Here is a 23167-nt window from a genome sequence, read left to right on the forward strand (position 1 = left end):
AATTATGATGACCTTATGCAATACCTAATAGGCTAGCTGGCCTCTTGAAACGGACACCTAGAAGAAATACGCAATTTGCCAAAGCCAACATTGTTCATTACACACTCACAAACATTAGCTTACGTTAATACACCTGCTATAATGGCACTGTCGCCTCCAGCTCCATCGTTAGCAACACCAGCAGCCTCGGCCCGTCAACCAACACCGCAGCCAGACAGGTCAGTTATTTTGGAGCACTTGGCTGCCTCTTCTTGTAAAGATTAAGTTTTTTTATTCGAGTTTTTTCCACGCCACTAAACAAGAGCCTCTTTCGTATTGGAGGAGGCCGCTCTTATCTCCTCCTTGAAGAGACTGAGACCTACGTCCCCATCGTTTTTCTGTGACTTCGCTCCACAGACCCCCCACCCCCAACATGAAACAGTGTTTGGACATACCACATAACTGGAAAAGCAGTAGGACCATCAGCTGTATGCTGAAATAGCTTTCTTAACAAATCCCTTTTCTTAAGAATTTAGAAACCTTTTCTGCTTCATAGACACTACCCCAACCCAAAAATACACCAAGGTACTCTAAAAATCAATTTTTGTTGTTAATTAATTTGTTTTTGACTGTATATAAAGATGGACACATGACAGTTCCCAAAAGTGAAGCCAGAAAATCTGGATTGCCCCGTAGTGGCTGGTTGCAGTATGGATCATAAAGCCCACCTCCTCCATGTTTGCGGATGGGACATGGGCTAAACAAAAACTCACTGTTCACATCAAATAAATTTTTCCCAAAGATGGTTTCTGTCATTTAAGGTAGTTTTTTATCATGCTACTGAATGTTCAAGTGTTCGTTTTTCTGATACGTTTGGTTTTAATTAGTTATTTAATGCTATTAAACAGGGATTTTACAACATGATTGACAACTGTGTGAGCCAATCCGTGGGCTCACATTCAGTGACGCTGCTCACTCAATTGGTCCAGCGGGTGCATAGGTGGGATATCACCAGAGCAAGATGACAGAGGCCATATCCAGAATATCTTTGTTTCACGTCTGTACAGCAAGGGTAAATGGAGACATGATGTTCATCTTTATGTCTATGGGGAAGACTCACCCCAGCCAGGCACTTCTCCAGAGTGTCCAGGATGATGAGCTGGGAGAGGTAGAGGTTCTTCTCAGAAGCTTCTCCAAATATCCGCTGAAGACAGTCACAGTCAGACAAAGACAGAGGGAGAGAGACCGAGAGAGACAGAGAGAGAGAGAAACAAAAAGACACAGAGTAAAATAGTGTTTACAGGTAAACATATATCAGACATATGAGATATGTATGCATGTATGTATACATATGTTCACTGTTCAAAAAAATCAGAGGAAAACTTAAATCACACATCAGTTCTGATGAACTAATTATTCAAGTTGAAAATCTTTACTGATGTACATTATATAATTTGTTGAAAAACAAATAACGTAACAATGGTCAGTGGCAAAAAAAAAATCATCAATCCATTAAGGTGTGCATGCTCCTAATGAGTCGGTGGATGGTGTCCTGGAGGATCTCCTTCCAGACCTGGATCAGGGCATCAGCGAGCTCCTGGAAAGTCTGTGGCAGTACTTGGTGGCATCAAATGCACTGATACAGAACGTCCCATAGGTGCTCAATTGGATTTAGGTCAGAGGAATGAGAAGGACAGTCAATGGCATCAATGCCTTCGTCATCCAGGAACTGCCTACACACTCTGGCCACATGAGGCCAGGCATTGTCCTGTACCAGGAGGAACCCAGGGCCCATTTCATCCTGGTACCTAACAGCAGTTAGGGTACCATTGGATATGACATGGAGGTCTGTGCATCCCTCCAAGGATATGCCTCCCCAGACCATCACTCACCCACCGCCAAACCGGTCATGCTGGATGATGTTACAGGCAGCATAGCGTTCACCACAGTGTCTCCAAACTCTTTCACACCTGTCACATGTGCTCAGTGTGAACCTGCTCTCATCTGTGAAGAGAACAGGGTACCAATGACAGATCTTCATATTCTGGTGTTCTCTGGCAGATGCCAATTGAGCTGCATGGTGCTCAGCTGTGAGTACAGGTCCCACTAAAGGACGCTGGGCCCTCATGCCACCCTCATGGAGTCTGTTTCTGACAGTTTGGTCAGAAACATGCACACCAGTAGCCTGCTGGAAGTCATTCTGTAGGGCTCTGGCAGTTCACCTCCTGTTCCTCCTCACACAAAGGAGCAGATACCAGTCCTGCTGCTGGGTTATTGCCCTTCTATGGCCCTGTCCAGTTCTCTTCATGTAACGGGCGGTCTCCTGGTAGCTCCTCCATGCTCTTGAGACTGTGCTGGGAGACACTGCAAACCTTCTTGTGACCACACGTATGGATGTGTCATCCTGGAGGAGCTGGACTACCTGTGCATCCTGATTGGGCTGCAGGTACCACCTTGTACTACCAGTAGTGACAAGGACACTAGCAGAATACAAAACTAGAAAAAACTAAGTCAGGAAGGATAAGGAGAGAGCAACTGTCTGTGGCCACCACATGCAAAACCATTCCCTTTTTGGAGGTTGTCTTGCTTTTGTCTCACTACTGCACCTGTTGTCACTTTCATTTGCACCAAAGCTGGTGAACCTGACTCACAATCACTTGTGCTTCCTAAATGGACAACTTGATATCCCTGAACTTTAACTGACTAGGGGTTATACTGGGACCATTAAGTGTTGCCTTAATTTTTTGAGAAGTGTATATTAGGAGTTTTACAACCCATGTATTTGTATTGAACTATACAGTACAAGGCTTTCTGTTTGGTATGCATAACAAACCAAACAATAAGTTGAACTGCTATTACATGTGGAAAATAAAATCTACAGCTTAAACTGTGTTTTATATAATGCTCTCAGTGCCACTGTGTTCAACAAGGCAGCCTACAGGACAGAACAGGCGACATGCTGTCTGCCACTCCCACCCAAAAAACCACAATCTTGTACTCCAGTGAGACACACTGGGAGACAGCTACGCTACACTAGCTCTTTGCATTATGGTTAGTAACACCATTACCAGAGCCAGAAATACAAGATCCTCTGATAACCTACAGGTCTCGTGTTTGAAGCCACTTCGGTTTTGCTGTGAACTATGAGAACAACAGTGAGTTAGAGTGGGGGATAAAAATACTACATGATAGTAGATTACATCTGTGGGAATACTTCAAACATGTCAATTCATTCATGCTGTTATGAGGATATGAGGCCCGACTCTGAAGTGGAAAACGCAGGCATCAAGAACATGGTTAATGAAATTGAACCCGATTAAAATATTCCTTCACGAGCCCATTTCAGCCAAACTGTAATTACTGCTCTGTATAAAAAAACAAAAGCCCAAATTATGATGCTACTTTGAACACATTTTTTTGCCATTTCAGAAACAGAAGTTTCTTTTGATTGTATTTGTTGATAACTACAGCATCACATTTTATACTTTATAAGTAGCTCTTTTGTTTTATATGCTGCTAAGAAGACACCCCCACCCCAACTCAGAGCTCCATTAGCGTTCAAAGTAAAAAAAAAAAAAAAAAAAAAAAAAAACCATCACACCTTATGATGTTAGTTTTCTGGCATTTATACCCTTTTTTTTAATACTTTTTTGCCATATTGAAAATGTGACACCACTGTGTCATATCAAACCAAAGCGTGAATTTTGGGGTGTAACAGTTCACAGATGTCACGGTTTGGTTTGATCTACCTCAGTTATGTCACAGTTCAGTTTTAGGGTTAGGTCTTTCTCCATTGTTGTTCCAAAATCTAAACCAAGCTTTATAATCAGCCCTGTCAAACTAGTCACTGTCACTTTGTGCCCAGCTACATTCAGAGCCCTGAGAATACCTGCCTATATAATCAGCTAAGCATATGCAACCAGATTAAAAATAAATGGTTTCCAGTGTCAGTCAGTGTATTACCAGCAAACGTCTTAAATGAGTCTCAGATGAGTTACTCCCAAAGTGATTTAAACTGGATGTAGTCCTATCTTTAATTGTTTTTTTGAAAAGGTGGCAATATTGCCACTTGGTACTTCTGTTCTTCTTGGGTGACATATAGCATAAAGCTACCTGATCAGATTTAACATTTTCATATAAAGCTAAGACCTCTGGAGAGACTGGAGTCCTGAGTCATGCAATTTATGGAAAACTCTGAATTGTATTTTACAAGATCTGACAATAATCAAACAATAATCAAACAAGAATGAATGGATTACAGACCCTTATCCCAAATATAATCCTTCATCTCTTTGCTTACTTCCTTCTCCCATTCCTCCTTATCAGTATCCACTTTTGTATCATATACTCAATGGACACTTTAAGTATACCTGTTTGGTCTGATGCAATCAAATACTGTCCAACAAGTCTACTTTAATGATGCCTATCAGATTAATATATTTGTTGAAACTAGGGCTGGGCGATATGGACAAAAATCCATACCTCCGTATTTTCAGGCTGAATGGTGATACACCATATAAGTGCATCTCAATAAATTAGAATATCACCAAAAAGCTGATTTATTTCAGTAATTCCATTCAAAAAGCAAAACTCATAATACAGATTCATTACACAGAGACTGATGTATTTCAAGTGTTTATTTCTTTTAATTTTTTAATTAACTGACACAGCTAATGAAAACCCCAAATTAAGTATCTCAGAAAATTAGAATATTGTGAAAAAGTTCAATATTGAAGTCTCATGGTGTCAGACTCTCATCAGCTAGTTAACTCAAAACACCTGCAAAAGTTTCCTGAGCCTTTAACTGGTCTCTCAGTCTGGTTCAGTAGGCTACACAATCATAGGGAGGACTGCTGACTGGACCGTTGTCCAGAAGACGATCATTGACACCCTGCACAAGGAGGGTAAGACACAAAAGGTCATTGCTAAAGAAGCTGGCAGTTCACAGAGTGCTGTATCCAAGCACATTGATGGAAAGTTGAATGGAAGGAAAATATGTGGTAGAAAAATGTGCACAAGCAACAGGGATAACCGTAGCCTATAGGAAATTGTGAAACGAAGCCCATTCAAGAATTTGGGGGAGATTCACAAGGAGTGGACTACAGCTAGAGTCAGTCCTTCAAGAGCTACCACGCACAGACGTGTCCAGGACATGGGCTTCTACTGTCACATTCCTTGTGTCAAGCCACTCTTGAACCAGACACAATGTCAGGGGCATCGTACCTGGGATAAGGACAAAAAGGATTGGACTGTTGCTCAGTGGTCCAAAGTCCTCTTCTCAGATGAGAGTATGAAATCAAGGTCCCAGAGTCTGGAGGAAGAGAGGAGAGGCACAGACCCCAAGTTGCTTGAGGTCTAGTGTAAAGTTTCCACAGTCAGTGGTGGTTTGGGGAGCCATGTCATCTGCTGATGTTGCTCCACTGTGTTTTCTCAGGTCCAGGCTCAGTCGTCTGCCAGGTTTTAGAGCACTTCATGCTTCCCTCTGCTGACCAACTTTATGTAGATGTGGATTTCATTTTCCAGCAGGACTTGTCACCTGCCCACACTGCCAAAGGTACTACTATCTGGTTTAAGGAACACGGTATCCCTGTGCTTGACTGGCCAGCAAACTCGCCTGACCTAAACCCCATAGTGAATCTAATAGGAATTGTGAAGAGGAAGGTGTAAGACACCAGACCCAACAACACAGATGAGCTGAAGGCCGCTATCGGAGCAACCTGGGCTTCCGTAACACCTCAGCAGTGTCACAGACTGATCGTCGCCATGCCACGTCGCATTGCTGCAGTAATTCAGGCAAAAGGAAACCCGACCAAGTATTGAGTGCTGTACATGTTCATACTTTTCAGTAGTCCAACATTTCTGTGTTAAAAATCCTTTTTTTTTTTTAAATTGGTCTTAAGTAATATTCTAATTTTCTGAAATACTGAATTTTGGGTTTCCATTTGCTGTCAGTTATAATCATCAATATTAAAAGAAATAGACACTTGAAATACATCAGTTTGTGTGTAATGAATTTGTACCATATATGAGATTCACTTTTTGAATCGAATTACTAAAATAAATCAACTTTTTGATGATATTCTAATTTATTGAGATGTACCTGTATATATGTCAGTATTTTCTACGAAGGCTACATGTTCAGTAGCAAGTTGCAAGCTGATCCACGGATGAAGTCACCTGTTATTTTTGCTGCATGTGTTTTTCCATCACACAGCAGGGCACATAGAAGAAGTTTACCTGTTGGGGTGAACTGTTTGCAGAGATGCAGTAAGAGCCTGTTGTCTGCAGCTCTTCATCTAACATCGCACTGTGGCTAATTCTGATTTAACTCTTCCTCCCGGTGGTATTATTAGACATGTCTTTATTTAAGAAAAGCAGCTAACAAAGTTCAGCTAATTCAGCGATGACTACATTTAATCTCCTGTACATTCTTCACAATAAAATCCCCCCCCCATTTTGTTATGTAAAAACTTTTATTGAGAAGCAGGAAAATAAGGAAATAATGAGTTTTCGAGCAGCAACTTCACACAATTTCTAATACAGCTGATAGTGAACATGAAACAGTAAAATAAAACATTATACATATACATATATATACATATATATACACACACATATATATATATATACACATATATATATATATATATGTGTATATATATATATACACATATGTATATATATATATACAGTACAGGCCAAAAGTTTGGACACACCTTCTCATTCAATGCGTTTTCTTTATTTTCATGACTATTTACATTGTAGATTCTGCGATTCTGGAGTGCTGCGGCAGATGACCTGGCCTCCACAGTCACCGGACCTGAACCCAATCGAGATGGTTTGGGGTGAGCTGGACCGCAGAATGAAGGCAAAGGGGCCAACAAGTGCTAAACACCTCTGGGAAACTCCTTCAAGACTGTTGGAAAACCATTTCAGGTGACTACCTCTTGAAGCTCATCGAGAGAATGCCAAGAGTGTGCAAAGCAGTAATCAGAGCAAAGGGTGGCTATTTTGAAGAAACTAGAATATAAAACATGTTTTCAGTTATTTCACCATTTTTTGTTAAGTACATAACTCCACATGTGTTCATTCATAGTTTTGATGCCTTCAGTGAGAATCTACAATGTACAGTACAGGCCAAAAGTTTGGACACACCTTCTCATTCAATGCGTTTTCTTTATTTTCATGACTATTTACATTGTAGATGTAAATAGGTAAATGGTTTCCACTTCACAGGTGTGCCTTATCAGGGTTAATTAGTCGAATTTCTTGCTTTATCAATGGGGTTAGGACCATCAGTTGTGTTGTGCAGAAGTCAGATTAATACACAGCCGACAGCCCTATTGGACAACTGTTAAAATTCATATTATGGCAAGAACCAATCAGCTAACTAAAGAAAAACGAGTGGCCATCATTACTTTAAGAAATGAAGGTCAGTCAGTCCGGAAAATTGCAAAAACTTTAAATGTGTCCCCAAGTGGAGTCGCAAAAACCATCAAGCGCTACAACGAAACTGGCACACATGAGGACCGACCCAGGAAAGGAAGACCAAGAGTCACCTCTGCTTCTGAGGATAAGTTCATCCGAGTCACCAGCCTCAGAAATCGCAAGTTAACAGCAGCTCAGATCAGAGACCAGATGAATGCCACACAGAGTTCTAGCAGCAGACCCATCTCTAGAACAACTGTTAAGAGGAGACTGCGCGAATCAGGCCTTCATGGTCAAATAGCTGCTAGGAAACCACTGCTAAGGAGAGGCAACAAGCAGAAGAGATTTGTTTGGGCCAAGAAACACAAGGAATGGACATTAGACCAGTGGAAATCTGTGCTTTGGTCTGATGAGTCCAAATTTGAGATCTTTGGTTCCAACCGTGTCTTTGTGAGGCGCAGAAAAGGTGAGCGGATGGATTCCACATGCCTGGTTCCCACTGTGAAGCATGGAGGAGGAGGTGTGATGGTGTGGGGGTGTTTTGCTGGTGACACTGTTGGGGATTTATTCAAAATTGAAGGCACACTGAACCAGCATGGCTACCACAGCATCCTGCAGCGACATGCCATCCCATCCGATTTGCGTTTAGTTGGACGATCATTTATTTTTCAACAGGACAATGACCCCAAACACACCTCCAGGCTGTGTAAGGGCTATTTGACCAAGAAGGAGAGTGATGGAGTGCTGCGGCAGATGACCTGGCCTCCACAGTCACCGGACCTGAACCCAATCGAGATGGTTTGGGGTGAGCTGGACCGCAGAGTGAAGGCAAAGGGGCCAACAAGTGCTAAACACCTCTGGGAACTCCTTCAAGACTGTTGGAAAACCATTTCAGGTGACTACCTCTTGAAGCTCATGGAGAGAATGCCAAGAGTGTGCAAAGCAGTAATCAGAGCAAAGGGTGGCTATTTTGAAGAAACTAGAATATAAAACATGTTTTCAGTTATTTCACCTTTTTTGTTAAGTACATAACTCCACATGTGTTCATTCATAGTTTTGATGCCTTCAGTGAGAATCTACAATGTAAATAGTCATGAAAATAAAGAAAACGCATTGAATGAGAAGGTGTGTCCAAACTTTTGACCTGTACTGTATATACATATATACATACCACTGAGATTCAGTTAGAAGCTACAACAGTACTGAGAGCTGAACTAGGGATGCACCCAAATGAAAATTTGTGGCCGAAGCCGAATATTATTAAACGCTTGGCCGAATACCGAATATCATTGTTTAGTTTTTCATTAGTTTTTGCAGATGAACCCCCTCCAGATTAGTGTTGTCACGGTACCAAAATTGGGACCCACTGTGCGATACCAATGAAAATATCATGGTTCTGATAGTGATAGTATCACGATACCACAGCAAAAATTAGGCAGATGTGCCTTTTGTCATTTATGAAAAGATAAATCACTTTTCTATAATACATCAATGATATTTCAATGGAATAAATTACTTATTGACTTATTCATACTTCAAAAACAGCATCAATAAGTGATTAACATAGGGGGGATCAAAATAAAATAAAAATCAACCTGCCACCCTCCTCCCCTGACAGTCCCTTCATAAGTAATGAACAGTCCCTAAAGTGCGGTGAGGTTTGTGGGCCGTTACCTGCCACAAAGACAGAAATGTGAAAGGCTCGTTTCTCCTAGGACACATCACATACCTGTGTTCGGCTGGCTCGGCTGTTCAGGTACTTCTGGGCAGTCATGACACCAAGAAGAGGATATTATTGGAGCCGACTTCTCCGTCGCCGGGTAAGCCGATGGCCGCCGTATTTGACAGGAATACATTAACGTTATTGTCTGTGTCTGTGACCCCCGTTCAACCCACAACCGATGGGATTCGCCTTTCGTTTCTGCTGCTGGTTGAAATTTGCAGGCTGCTCGCACAGAGTGCTGAATGATTTAAGCCTATTTTGCTCGCTCAAAACTATTTGCAAATGCGAGTGCCGTGACGGGAGGATCGCCACACTGCCGACATTTTATTCCGCCCGTCACGGCACGCCATTTGATTGCGTTATCAAAACATGCCGCTATTATTCGGCCTTGCTTTTATCTTATTCCACCGAATACCGAATGTGTGTTTTTTTGCAATATTCGGCCGAATATATTCACTTAACGAATATTCGGTGCATCCCTAAACTGAACACACACAGACTTTTAAAAACACCAGTCTGTGTGGTCTCCTGTCAACAGAGGTGAGTTCAGTGTCACAACACACAGGCTTGATTGAGGGGTCATCAGGGGTTGCCTGCGGTAGATGAGACATTACCGCTACCCGCTTGAGGGCAGGCGGCCCAGCTTTTGGCTCTGCCCTGGAGAAGATCCATCTTAGGCACAGCTTGGTGGCACGGCCCGCCAAAATGCTAACTGAAACGGAAATTGGCGCAAACCAAAAGTGAGAGTGGAAAAGGCTCACACTATTGTACGTGTGTTACCGCTGTCATGTCATTCATTTCACAGACTGATTTAGCGTAGTACATGCAACATATAGACTGATGTCGCACTGCAGACTAATTAACAGACAGATTAAAGAGAGGGGCAGCTCTGTGTCGCTCTTAGTTGAGTGAGTTAGGCGGACCTGTGCGGAGAGTGTGAGAGGAGAAATGAACACTGGTATGCGTTATGTAATGCAACTTGATCCTGTATCGATATAAATGGTATTGTCTAAATTTATATCCTGCTTGAAAATATATCAATATATTGTACATGGTCATTTATCACCCAGCCCTAATTGACACTGCCAAAGAGGTGTTAATTTAATTCAGAGTTAGTGGTGGGATTGTACTGTGATTATACTTTGAGGTATTTCTATTTTTTTGGTCCTTTGTATTTACATACATGAAGGGGTCAGAATATTAGAAACACCTCTCAATGTCAGCAGCAATTTCTGTAACTTGCTAAAATGGTGACATTATGTGGTGACTGGCCAGGTGTGCAGAGGTGTGAAAGGACCAGGATTTGAACTTGTTCTTTTTTCAGTCTTTACACAACTACTTCCGTCACATTGTGTTTAAACAACAGAGTGCATGAACATAAGTGCCTTCAAAGAGAGACGGTCAAAAAAGTACATATAAGCATTCTATATGTGACAATTAGAACTAGGGAAATTATTGCTTCACTACCAGTGTGAAAAGAAGGATTAATTACGGCAACCAACATTTTTGCAATCTATTCATTGCCCTCCCCACTCACCATGTTGTTAACATTTTTGAGGATGGTGGTGAGGCCGCTGATGACGAGGGAGAACTTGTACTTGGAGATGTTGATCAGACATTCCTTGTTGTGCTCTGTGCTGACTTTGGTGTGGGTGTTTTGGTGTCCAACTTTAATAGGAAGCTGAAGGAAAAGACAAGACAGAGTGATGATGCAAACAACATATCACATTACAGTGAAGCCAATTCACCATTACACAATATTACACTGTGCTTGAAAGCATTGTTAGCTTTGCCACGTATGTATGTATGTATGTATGTTATGTGTATACATTACATATATATGTATATATATACATATATATATATATATCTATATATATATATATAGAGATATATATATATATATAGATATATATATATATATATATATATATATATATATAGATATAGATATATCTATATATATATACAGTGGTGGAATAAAGTTTTCGGACACCCCATGCATTTGTGAAATAAGAATCACTCTTAGGTCTTCAAGTGCAATTTCTTTTAGTATAGTCACAGCCAAAATACTAAATAAATCCTAAAAAAGCCATTAAAAACTTAAAATTGATTGGTTCCATAAAAATACATAAGAAATTTTGAGTATTGGGTCATTTTGGTACCAGTGATGAAGGTCGTTCTTTTTATTAAAGGACACAATTTTTGTTGCCAAGCTTCGTGTCTACATAAAGCCAGCACATTTGAAAGTTCTTCAGACACAAAAATGGCTAAAACAAGGAACCTAACACAGGAAACACGCCTGAAGATAAAGATTCTCAGCCAGGAAGGGTACAGCTGCCGCCAGATAGCCAGGAAGTGCAGATGCAGTCCTTCAGCAGTTGGTTACACTCTGCAGAAATACAGACGAACCAACAGCTTGGAAGACAAACCAAGATCTGGGCGTCCAAGGGTTTCTTCAGCAAGAAATGACCGCATCCTGATCCGCATGTGCAGGCAAAACCGCCGAATGACATCACAGGAGCTTCAGCAGCAGTGGTCAAACCAAACTGGTGTCCAGTGTTCCACCCACACTGTACGTGGCCAACTTTTAGATCATGGCTTAAGGTCCTACAAGGCTATCAAGAAGCCCCTGATTAATGAGAGACAGAGGTTAGCCCGGCGTCGTTGGGCCCAGGCACACAAGAACTGGACAGCCAGGAATTGCAAGAAGATTTTGTGGTCAGATGAGTACCCTCCTACTAATGTGAGGGTACGCAGAAGGCCAGGCGAAGCATTATCTCCAGCATGTACAGTACCTACTGTCAAGCATGGTGGAGGCAGTATCATGGTTTGGGGATGCATGAGTGCTGCTGGTGTTGGTCATCTCACTGTCTGTGATGGCACATTGAACTCTACCAAGTATTGTACCATTCTCGAAACCCACACGCTCCCTTCTGCGCGTGCACTGTTCCGTCGAGGTAAAAACTGGATGTTTCAACAAGATAATGCCCCTTGCCACACATCCAAGGCCAGTAGAACTTGGCTGCAGGAGCATAGTATCCAGGTCTTAGAGTGGCCAGCTCAATCCCCGGACATGAGCCCCATTGAAAATCTGTGGTGGATTATCAAAAGGTCTGTTTCAAAGCATAAACCAAAGAATTTAGAAGAATTAAAAGCAGTAATTCAAGAAGAATGGGACAAGATTACCCCTCAACAGTGTGAAAGGTTCGTGGGGAACATGCCAGCCAGGATTAGAGCTCTACTACGTGCCAGTGGCAGGACTACTAAATATTAATTTGATGATGTGATGGTTTATTTATTTTTTGTTCAGTTTTGAACACATTCTCTGTTATTTGTTGACTTTGATACCGACAATGTTGAGAACTGACATATTGAAACTGTCAAGAATTTAGTTTTGTTAGTTTTTCTTGTAAACAATAAACAAAACAATATAATTTGTATGTGTTTGTATCTGTCTAATGTAGCCACACCTTTTGAAACACAAAAAAGATTTTTCCACAAATATTTCATGAGAATATTTGAGATTGTGTAAAATTTTAAGGGTGTTTTCCACCGTGTGTATATATATATATATATATATATATATATATATATATATATATATAAAATAATTATGGCGAAAACGTAGTTTCTTCCAACACTAGAATTAACATAAAAATATTCACAAATGAAAAAACACGAATGGTCGGTGATAATTAGTGTTTAACTTTTGATTGAACACTAAATTAAAACCCTCGGCGCATACTGCAGCACAATCAAACAGACGCGCAACTCAGAGCATCAGAAGTGTCTGTGACACCAGACTCAGAGTGGACCGGTGGAACTGGAAAATGCATATTTTACATCAATAAAATCAATTTTATCATTATTTTGAGTCACATTGTTGAGAGAATTTAGTCGTCTGTGTCTGTGTCTCCATTGTGCGTCAGGCTTTCTATTTCCTTGTCGGAGATTTTTTCTTTTTTAATTACTAATTACGTTTTTCAAGTGATTTCCCAAATTTGATGTTGAGTTGTGATATGCCAATTGCTTTTGGCAAATCTGACGCTCTGCTATCTGGGGGTTGTCGGGGCATATTTTATGGCTACATCCCCGCAAGATCAAACACCGCAAAAGTTAGTAAAGGACGTGTTGAAAACTGCAACCGGAGGTGGTAGGGCGGGACTTCAGCGGGTGGCTCGTTCCGCCCAATGACAGGCTGACCTTTGCAGCGAACTTCCACCCACTCAGACAAGTTTTGCGTTTAAACCCCCCCTCAAAAAAACAAAGGAAAAAAAAAAAGCGCCAAAGCTTCAAATTTTTTTTTCCACAATCGAATCCCATGCCATCGAACAAAGCTTCGAATTTTTTGGGTCAGCCCTAATATATGTGTATATATATATATATATATATATATATATATATACACACATACAGTACAGGCCAAAAGTTTGGACACACCTTCTCATTCAATGCGTTTTCTTTATTTTCATGACTATTTATATTGTAGATTCTCACTGAAGGCATCAAAACTATGAACGAACACATGTGGAGTTATGTACTTAACAAAAAATGGTGAAATAACTGAAAACATGTTTTATATTCTAGTTTCTTCAAAATAGCCACCCTTTGCTCTGATTACTGCTTTGCACACTCTTGGCATTCTCTCCATGAGCTTCAAGAGGTAGCCACCTGAAATGGTTTCCACTTCACAGGTGTGCCTTTTCAGGGTTAATTAGTGGAATTTCTTGCTTTATCAATGGGGTTGGGACCATCAGCTGTGTTGTGCAGAAGTCAGGTTAATACACAGCCGACAGCCCTATTGGACAACTGTTAAAATTCATATTATGGCAAGAACCAATCAGCTAACTAAAGAAAAACGAGTGGCCATCATTACTTTAAGAAATGAAGGTCAGTCAGTCCGGAAAATTGCAAAAACTTTAAATGTGTCCCCAAGTGGAGTCGCAAAAACCATCAAGCGCTACAACGAAACCGGCACACATGAGGACCGACCCAGGAAAGGAAGACCAAGAGTCACCTCTGCTTCTGAGGATAAGTTCATCCGAGTCACCAGCCTCAGAAATCGCAAGTTAACAGCAGCTCAGATCAGAGACCAGATGAATGCCACACAGAGTTCTAGCAGCAGACCCATCTCTAGAACAACTGTTAAGAGGAGACTGCGCGAATCAGGCCTTCATGGTCAAATAGCTGCTAGGAAACCACTGCTAAGGAGAGGCAACAAGCAGAAGAGATTTGTTTGGGCCAAGAAACACAAGGAATGGACATTAGACCAGTGAAAATCTGTGCTTTGGTCTGATGAGTCCAAATTTGAGATCTTTGGTTCCAACCGCCGTGTCTTTGTGAGACGCAGAAAAGGTGAACGGATGGATTCCACATGCCTGGTTCCCACTGTGAAGCATGGAGGAGGAGGTGTGATGGTGTGGGGGTGTTTTGCTGGTGACACTGTTGGGGATTTATTCAAAATTGAAGGCACACTGAACCAGCATGGCTACCACAGCATCCTGCAGCGACATGCCATCCCATCCGGTCTGCGTTTAGTTGGACGATCATTTATTTTTCAACAGGACAATGACCCCAAACACACCTCCAGGCCAGGTCATCTGCCGCAGCACTCCATCACTCTCCTTCTTGGTCAAATAGCCCTTACACAGCCTGGAGGTGTGTTTGGGGTCACTGTCCTGTTGAAAAATAAATGATCGTCCAACTAAACGCAGACTTAGCAGTTGTTCTAGAGATGGGTCTGCTGCTAGAACTTGGCTGCGGCAGATGACCTGGCCTCCACAGTCACCGGACCTGAACCCAATCGAGATGGTTTGGGGGGAGCTGGACCGCAGAGTGAAGGCAAAGGGGCCAACAAGTGCTAAACCCCTCTGGGAACTCCTTCAAGACTGTTGGAAAACCATTTCAGGTGACTACCTCTTGAAGCTCATGGAGAGAATGCCAAGAGTGTGCAAAGCAGTAATCAGAGCAAAGGGTGGCTATTTTGAAGAAACTAGAATATAAAACACGTTTTCAGTTATTTCACCTTTTTTTGTTAAGTACATAACTCCACATGTGTTCGTTCATAGTTTTGATGCCTTGTGTATATATATGTGTGTGTATATATATATGTATATATATGTGTGTGTATATATATATATATATATATATATATATATATATATATATATATATATACACACACACAAACACATATATATATATATATATATATATATATATATATATATACATATACATACATACACATATAAAACCTAAGGCACACCTGTGCAATAATCATGCTGTCTAATCAGCATCTTGATATGCCACACCTGTGAGGTGGGATGGACTATCTCGGCAAAGGAGAAGTGCTCACTAACACAGATTTAGACAGATTTGTGAACAATATTTGTGAGGAAATGGTCTTTTGTGTGTATAGAAAATGTTTTAGATCTTTGAGTTCAGCTCATGAAAAATGGGAGCAAAAACAAAAGTGTTGCATTTGTATTTTTGTTCAGTGTATACATACATATAGATAGATATAGATATAGATATAGATAGGCATTTGAAGTCATTTGCTTCACTTTGTCATAACTGTGTCATCTGAAAATTTGTCTCATATTGACCAAAGTTTTGTCCAACAATGGTCAGTTGTATCAGGACTAAAAATTGGACTCCTAATTTAAAGTCATGGGAGAGGAACTGAATACAGCCCCATGGTTCCATCATGAAGTCAGACTGTCACACCATCACATGCACATAATATACAATGTCAAACAGGCCATGCCTCTGTTTGCAGTCCAGCCACTGAGCTCTTTGTTTCACACAGCTAGGCTTAGCCATTCCTCAAAGGTCATACACTCAGTATTAAGTTTATTAGGTACACCTAGCTCAAACTAATGCAGCAGTCCAGTAATAAATCCTTCCTTCTTGAAGAATATAATGTTGATCTTTTGTTGAAACTGTTTTAGAGAGGTGTTGTTTCAACTTCATATTTTTGGAGTACTTTGGAGGATGTAGTTTGTGGTGCTGTTGAAATGTCTTACACTGACAGGCAGAGAAACCCAGGCCTAATCAATCAACTTATTATGTTCTACAGACTCTGTTTTGCTAATACCAACTGACAACTGACCCCCACTCCTGCAGCAAGTGGTGTCCTCTTCCCTACCCCACACCACAAATCCACACGCTGACTGCCTGCACACGGCGCAAGAGAAAGGGGGGAGAGATTACATTAAGTTTTCAGGCTGTCCTTCTGGACTTACTGTAGGCATCTTGTTCCATTGCTCATTGGGAGTTCTTTGTACAGCTGTGTTGACTTAACGGATGAAGTAAAAGCATTTTGCTGACAGAATAACAAACCAATAAGATAAACTTTTTGTGATTCTTCAATGAAACTTAAATGCCATACAGCATTTGGAGCCTTGGTTACACTGCCACCTGTTGGAGATCCCAGTACAGTCCAAAGCAGTCCAACTGACCTATGCTGAAGTGCAATTAAACCAGCCGCTCTAACAAAACAAAAAGATCATTGGTGATTGTTATCAGTGGCGCATGAAACATGATCAGGGCATCCTTACTTCTAAGTATATACATACTTGGCCAATAAAGCTGACTTTGAACTCTGATGCTGACACTAAACCAATCTCTCAGTACATGTGATGCAAACTGCACTTTCTGAGAGAGCTCTTCAGCCGGCACTTTGAGATTTGCTAATTTTAATATTGACCTTCTAGGTTTTAAAGGGAAAATTCCATTTTTTACAACCTGGACTTTATTTCTGGCATTAAATACGGTTGTTTACTCACCCAGATAAGTTTGGTGTCATTTGGAGTCCTTCGGAAGATATTTAGATCTGCGAGAGCCACGTACATCCATATAGTGGGAATGATCGGGGCACCGACAAAGAGGCTCTAAATAACACATTATCTGCCGCGAAACTCGTTCATTTCATCAATATGTTTTTATGAATCGCTTGAGTTGCCTGTCATCATCATCTGGGTCATTTATACTGACCTACTGACCTCTGACCTGGATGATGTCATCCAGGTGCGCGCGCCACCACACACCCGCAGCACGGCTCTGTTTACAACTGGAATTTGCTACTGTTAGTTTTTTGAAACATGGCTTAATATTTGTCAGATTTTGAGGTAGTGGATGACAACTTTGAATATGATGGACGTCCTTACTGTTTTGAGCCAGAGTATACGGATGAGGAGCTCTTTGAAAGGAGGATGCGGAGGCAGAGAGAGGAACAGCTGGCCAGAGAACAACAAACCGCTGCACGTCCGAGAATAGATGCTAACTGGTGGCGTTCTTGTGGACAATGTTCCACTATGCCAACAGAGGAGGAATGCCTTTGTTGCTCCGAGTGGGATTTGAGGCCAGGAGATACACGTCTGGATGTCTACAGAAATGACTGTCTCACAACTACAGAGGATTTCACTTCTATGATCAACCGGGGTGTTTTTTTCGTGTCCTGAAAGTAAACTGGAAGACCCAGCCAAAGCCTGCAGGACCGAACGGGCAACTTTCGATTGAGTAAGTAGCCTACACACATGCATAAATTGTTTATTTTCCTTGAATTTGTTTGCTTGTTAAGTAAATAACTACGAGAATTTACATTTCTTTAGTTTCTTCTCATCGCTTGTGTAGAATGGCCCGCACACTGCACAAAAAGCAGAGGCACTTCTTATGCAAAACATGAATTTATTATTACATAGTGCTAAGTGACAAAAAGTGAGAAACAGAAAGGTGAACGTTTCGGTGGTAAAGAGGATTGTCTTTACGAATTGCCTCTGTTTTTTTTTTTTGTTGTTGTTGCAGAGGTTAGTAGGTCAGTATAAATGACCTGGATGATGATGACAAGCAACTCTAGCGAGTCATAAAAACATATTGATGAAATGAACAAGTTATGCAGCAGATAATGTGTTACTTAGAGTCTGGTGAGTAAACAACTGTATTTAATGCCAGAAATAAGGTCCAGGTTGTAAAAAACGGAACTTCCCCTTTAAGTTCACCGCAAAGCTGTATTATGTAGAAAAATAAAATACACCATGGCCAGCAGGTTATGATCTGCCCATTCCAAATGATGTAGCCTACAGTTAAACTGTAATTATTTCACCTCACCAAGCACACTAGATGATGTTCAGCAAGTTAACAAGAGAAAATATTGAAGCATCAATAACGGGAGAAAAACTAAAACAGAGTGACTGGAAGGCTTTAATTGGGGCTTTGGGTAGCAATAACTAGTAAGTGGTTATAACACCTTAAGCCAACGGTAGTAATCCAAGCTGAGCTGCTTAACCCCAGCTACAATCCATGATCTCTGACAACTAACACCAGAGGCAAAGACTTCTAGAAACTAAACAAAGACAAATTACCTTTAAATAGTAAATGTTTAGTTTTCCCCGACACAAAGTGGCTGTCAGATTTCCCATTAAACAACAAAAACATTTCATTTTGGTAATACAAACCTACTTGGATGACTGGCAGAGATCTGAAGATAACCTCAATTTACCATTTTTCTGTCTCCAAGTTTTCGTAATAAATATGTACAGAACTTAATTATCACAGAACGATCTGGAGTTCAGGGCTGTGGCTTTCACTTTACAACACATGATACAAGTTCTACAATCACTGCTGATTTACCATGACAAAAAGTGCAAAAGTAAACAGTTTCAATTACATAACGTTAAGCAAATGAAAATAGTGGGTCAAATAAATGTAGCTGTAGCTAAATTCCATGTGGAGAAATAAAGCTGAAAAAAATAGCAGCCATATCAAGTAGACTCCCCGACAGTGATAGTGACGGTAATGTATTCAGTTAGCAGGGAGAGCAGACGTTTCCTCACATGCCACTAACTACATTAGCTCATATGGAAAACAGCGAGTTAACAAAGTCACATCTTATTTGTTTACATCAGATAGCTAGGCCTGCTAATGTTAGCTACCTAGCTGGCACGAAAGACAACGTTAGCTAAGAAACTTTAATTGAGACACAGACGCTTATGTGCACGTTCAAATGTACCTGACGTGTTGCTTTTGTCTTTATAGTTTTGCAGTGGACCTGCTGGGTCCGTACAAATCGCAGGATAATTGCGGGATAACGTTAATTGTTATATTTGCTCACCGATCGTGGAGACGGCGCTAGCTAGTCAAGATCTTCAGTGTTTTGCAGCGGAGACAAGTAAGACACAACGCATTTCAGTCGTACAAATTATACCTGACGTGAAAAATGCTCCTCAGATTGGTTAGATTTCAAGAGGATTATTGTGTAAATGTAACGTTTGCCGGGGTGCTGAGGCCTCAAGACTACCAAAGCTTGCTACACCCATCCACTGAATCAACCCATCTTACCTGCTCATCAAATCTAGTAATCACGGCCTGGACCCACTCCACTGGTTTGTGAGCCGCCATGGCCGGGCGGAGGGACACCGCGACGCTGTGCTGTTAAATCCAAGGTATGAGGCGTGAGATGACAGGCTTAACTGAGCATGGGAATCTGTCCTGAATCGACGGGAAAGGACGAAAGGGGCGAGTATTTTTCCCTTTCTGGAGGCTTCACCATGCCACCGCCATGACACACCACCGGAAGTCTTCTTCAGAGGAATTGATGGGAGGTATGGGAGAGTGGGGTCAAGCTAGCTGAAGTGAAAAAAGACCACTTCCAGGCGCAATCTTAATGGTGGACATAGTTGACAAATTATTTTTCTAATTAAGAAATACAAATGAACAGTAAAAATAAAGAACTCAAATCTACACTTAAAAAGGAAACTAGGAATCTCTCAATTTCTGTTAAGTAGTATTATCTGTATTTTTAGCGTTTATGTTGTTGAGGACATCTTCAATCTGCTTTATGGCTTCTTAAGATGTGAAATGGACGTTTCAACGTCCGGGTTTTCAGCGGTAAAACCCTTCACACTGTGATTAACTTTAGATGTTCTGCTCAAACAACTGCAAGTTTTTTTTTCCATGTGCGATTCTTTTCGTTTTATTTTGAAGTATGATTTTCTGTACTTCCGCTGCTGAAACTCTGGCTCGTTCAGAGCTCATTTGTCAAATGCACGATCAGGCCTATCAAAATGTTTTTAGTAATAACAATGGACTTAATTGCTTTAATATGATTCCTTCTAAAAAAAAATTTACAAACACGTGTACACAGTTTGGAGAATTAACACTTATTTACCCACACACAGCAGTATTTTATGTATAGAATGTATAATAGGACTAAATAGATAGATAGATAGATAGTGTGTGTGTGTGTGTGTGTGTGTGTGTGTGTGTGTGTGTGTGTATCTATAAATATATATATAAATTATATATAAATATATAAACTAACAAACTTTTTTCCACCACTGTACATATATATATGGATATATATATATATATATATATATATATATATATATATATATATATATATATATATATATATGTACAGTGGTGGAAAAGACACCCCATGCATTTGTGAAATATTGAATTAAGAATCACTCTTAGGTCTTCAAGTGCAATTTCTTTTAGTATAGTCACAGCCAAAATACTAAATAAATCCTAAAAAAGCCATTAAAAACTTAAAATTGATTGGTTCCATAAAAATACATAAGAAATTTTGAGTATTGGGTCATTTTGGTACCAGTGATGAAGGTCGTTCTTTTTATAAAAAAAAGACACAATTTTTGTTGCCAAGCTTCGTGTCTACATAAAGCCAACACATTTAAAAGTTCTTCAGACACAAAAATGGCTAAAACAAGGAACCTAACGCAGGAAACACACCTGAAGATAACGATTCTCAGCCAGGAAGAGTACAGCTGCCGCCAGATAGCCAGGAAGTGCAGATGCAGTCCTTCAGCAGTTGGATACACTCTGCAGAAATACAGACGAACCAACAGCTTGGAAGACAAACCAAGATCTGGGCGTCCAAGGGTTTCTTCAGCAAGAAATGACCGCATCCTGATCTGCATGCGCAGGCAAAACCGCCGAATGACATCACAAGAGCTTCAGCAGCAGTGGTCAAACCACACTGGTGTCCAGTGTTCCACCCGCACTGTACGTGGCCGACTTTTAGATCATGGCTTAAGGTCCTACAAGGCTATCAAGAAGCCCCTGATTAATGAGAGACAGAGGTTAGCCCAGCGTCGTTGGGCCCAGGCACACAAGAACTGGACAGCCAGGAATTGGAAGAAGATTTTGTGGTCGGATGAGTCCAGTTTCCAGCTTTATCTTCCTCCTACTAATGTGAGGGTACGCAGAAGGCCAGGCGAAGCATTATCTCCAGCATGTACAGTACCTACTGTCAAGCATGGTGGAGGCAGTATCATGGTTTGGGGATGCATGAGTGCTGCTGGTGTTGGTCATCTCACTGTCTGTGATGGCACATTGAACTCTACCAAGTATTGTACCATTCTCGAAACCCACACGCTCCCTTCTGCGCGTGCACTGTTCCGTCGAGGTAAAAACTGGATGTTTCAACAAGATAATGCCCCTTGCCACACATCCAAGGCCAGGAGAACTTGGCTGCAGGAGCACAGTATCCAGGTCTTAGAGTGGCCAGCTCAATCCCCGGACATGAGCCCCATTGAAAATCTGTGGTGGATTATCAAAAGGTCTGTTTCAAAGCATAAACCAAAGAATTTAGAAGAATTAAAAGCAGTAATTCAAGAAGAACGGGACAAGATTACCCCTCAACAGTGTGAAAGGCTCGTGGGGAACATGCCAGTCAGGATTAGAGCTCTACTACGTGCCAGTGGCAGGACTACTAAATATTAATTTGATGATGTGATGGTTTATTTATTTTTTGTTCAGTTTTGAACACATTCTCTGTTATTTGTTGACTTTGATACCGACAATGTTGAGAACTGACATATTGAAACTGTCAAGAATTTAGTTTTGTTAGTTTTTCTTGTAAACAATAAACAAAAAAATATAATTTGTATTTGTTTGTATCTGTCTAATGCAGCCACACCTTTTGAAACACAAAAAAGATTTTTCCACAAATATTTCATGATAATATTTGAGATTTTAAGGGTGTCCGAAAACTTTTTTCCACCACTGTATATATATATATACATACATATACAGTACAGGCCAAAAGTTTGGACACACCTTCTCATTCAATGCGTTTTCTTTATTTTCATGACTATTTACATTGTAGATTCTCACTGAAGGCATCAAAACTATGAATGAACACATGTGGAGTTATGTACTTAACAAAAAAAGGTGAAATAACTGAAAACATGTTTTATATTCTAGTTTCTTCAAAATAGCCACCCTTTGCTCTGATTATTGCTTTGCACACTCTTGGCATTCTCTCGATGAGCTTCAAGAGGTAGTCACCTGAAATGGTTTTCCAACAGTCTTGAAGGACTTCCCAGAGGTGTTTAGCACTTGTTGGCCCCTTTGCCTTCACTCTGCGGTCCAGCTCCCCCCAAACCATCTCGACTGGGTTCAGGTCTGGTGACTGTGGAGGCCAGGTCATCTGCCGCAGCACTCCATCACTCTCCTTCTTGGTCAAATAGCCCTTACACAGCCTGGAGGTGTGTTTGGGGTCATTGTCCTGTTGAAAAATAAATGATCGTCCAACTAAACGCAAATCGGATGGGATGGCATGTCGCTGCAGGATGCTGTGGTAGCCATGCTGGTTCAGTGTGCCTTCAATTTTGAATAAATCCCCAACAGTGTCACCAGCAAAACACCCCCACACCATCACACCTCCTCCTCCATGCTTCACAGTGGGAACCAGGCATGTGGAATCCATCCGTTCACCTTTTCTGCGTCTCACAAAGACACGGCGGTTGGAACCAAAGATCTCAAATTTGGACTCATCAGACCAAAGCACAGATTTTCACTGGTCTAATGTCCATTCCTTGTGTTTCTTGGCCCAAACAAATCTCTTCTGCTTGTTGCCTCTCCTTAGCAGTGCTTTCCTAGCAGCTATTTGACCATGAAGGCCTGATTCGCGCAGTCTCTTCTCAACAGTTGTTGACTCTTGGTCTTCCTTTCCTGGGTCGATCCTCATGTGTGCCGGTTTCGTTGTAGCGCTCGATGGTTTTT

The 23167-nt window shown here is 41.0% G+C and overlaps 1 protein-coding gene across 4 annotated transcripts in view; it reads right to left on the reverse strand.

Moving 5' to 3' along the window:
* nf1a (neurofibromin 1a) overlaps nucleotides 1-19724 on the reverse strand; it is a 282655-nt gene extending 262931 nt beyond the window's left edge. For all 4 annotated transcript variants that reach the window (XM_049576726.1, XM_049576725.1, XM_049576727.1 and 1 more), the window contains exons 1-3: nucleotides 19475-19724; nucleotides 10668-10811; nucleotides 1100-1183 (exon numbers count right to left, since the gene is read on the reverse strand). In XM_049576726.1, the coding sequence (XP_049432683.1) occupies nucleotides 1100-1183; nucleotides 10668-10811; nucleotides 19475-19534 (288 nt within the window). In that variant the 5' untranslated portion in view covers nucleotides 19535-19724. The remainder of the gene's footprint in view (nucleotides 1-1099; nucleotides 1184-10667; nucleotides 10812-19474) is intronic.
* Between the last annotated feature and the right edge of the window lie 3443 nt (nucleotides 19725-23167).

This window comes from Epinephelus fuscoguttatus, linkage group LG5 (assembly GCF_011397635.1).
Source record: "Epinephelus fuscoguttatus linkage group LG5, E.fuscoguttatus.final_Chr_v1".
NCBI lineage: Eukaryota > Metazoa > Chordata > Actinopteri > Perciformes > Serranidae > Epinephelus > Epinephelus fuscoguttatus.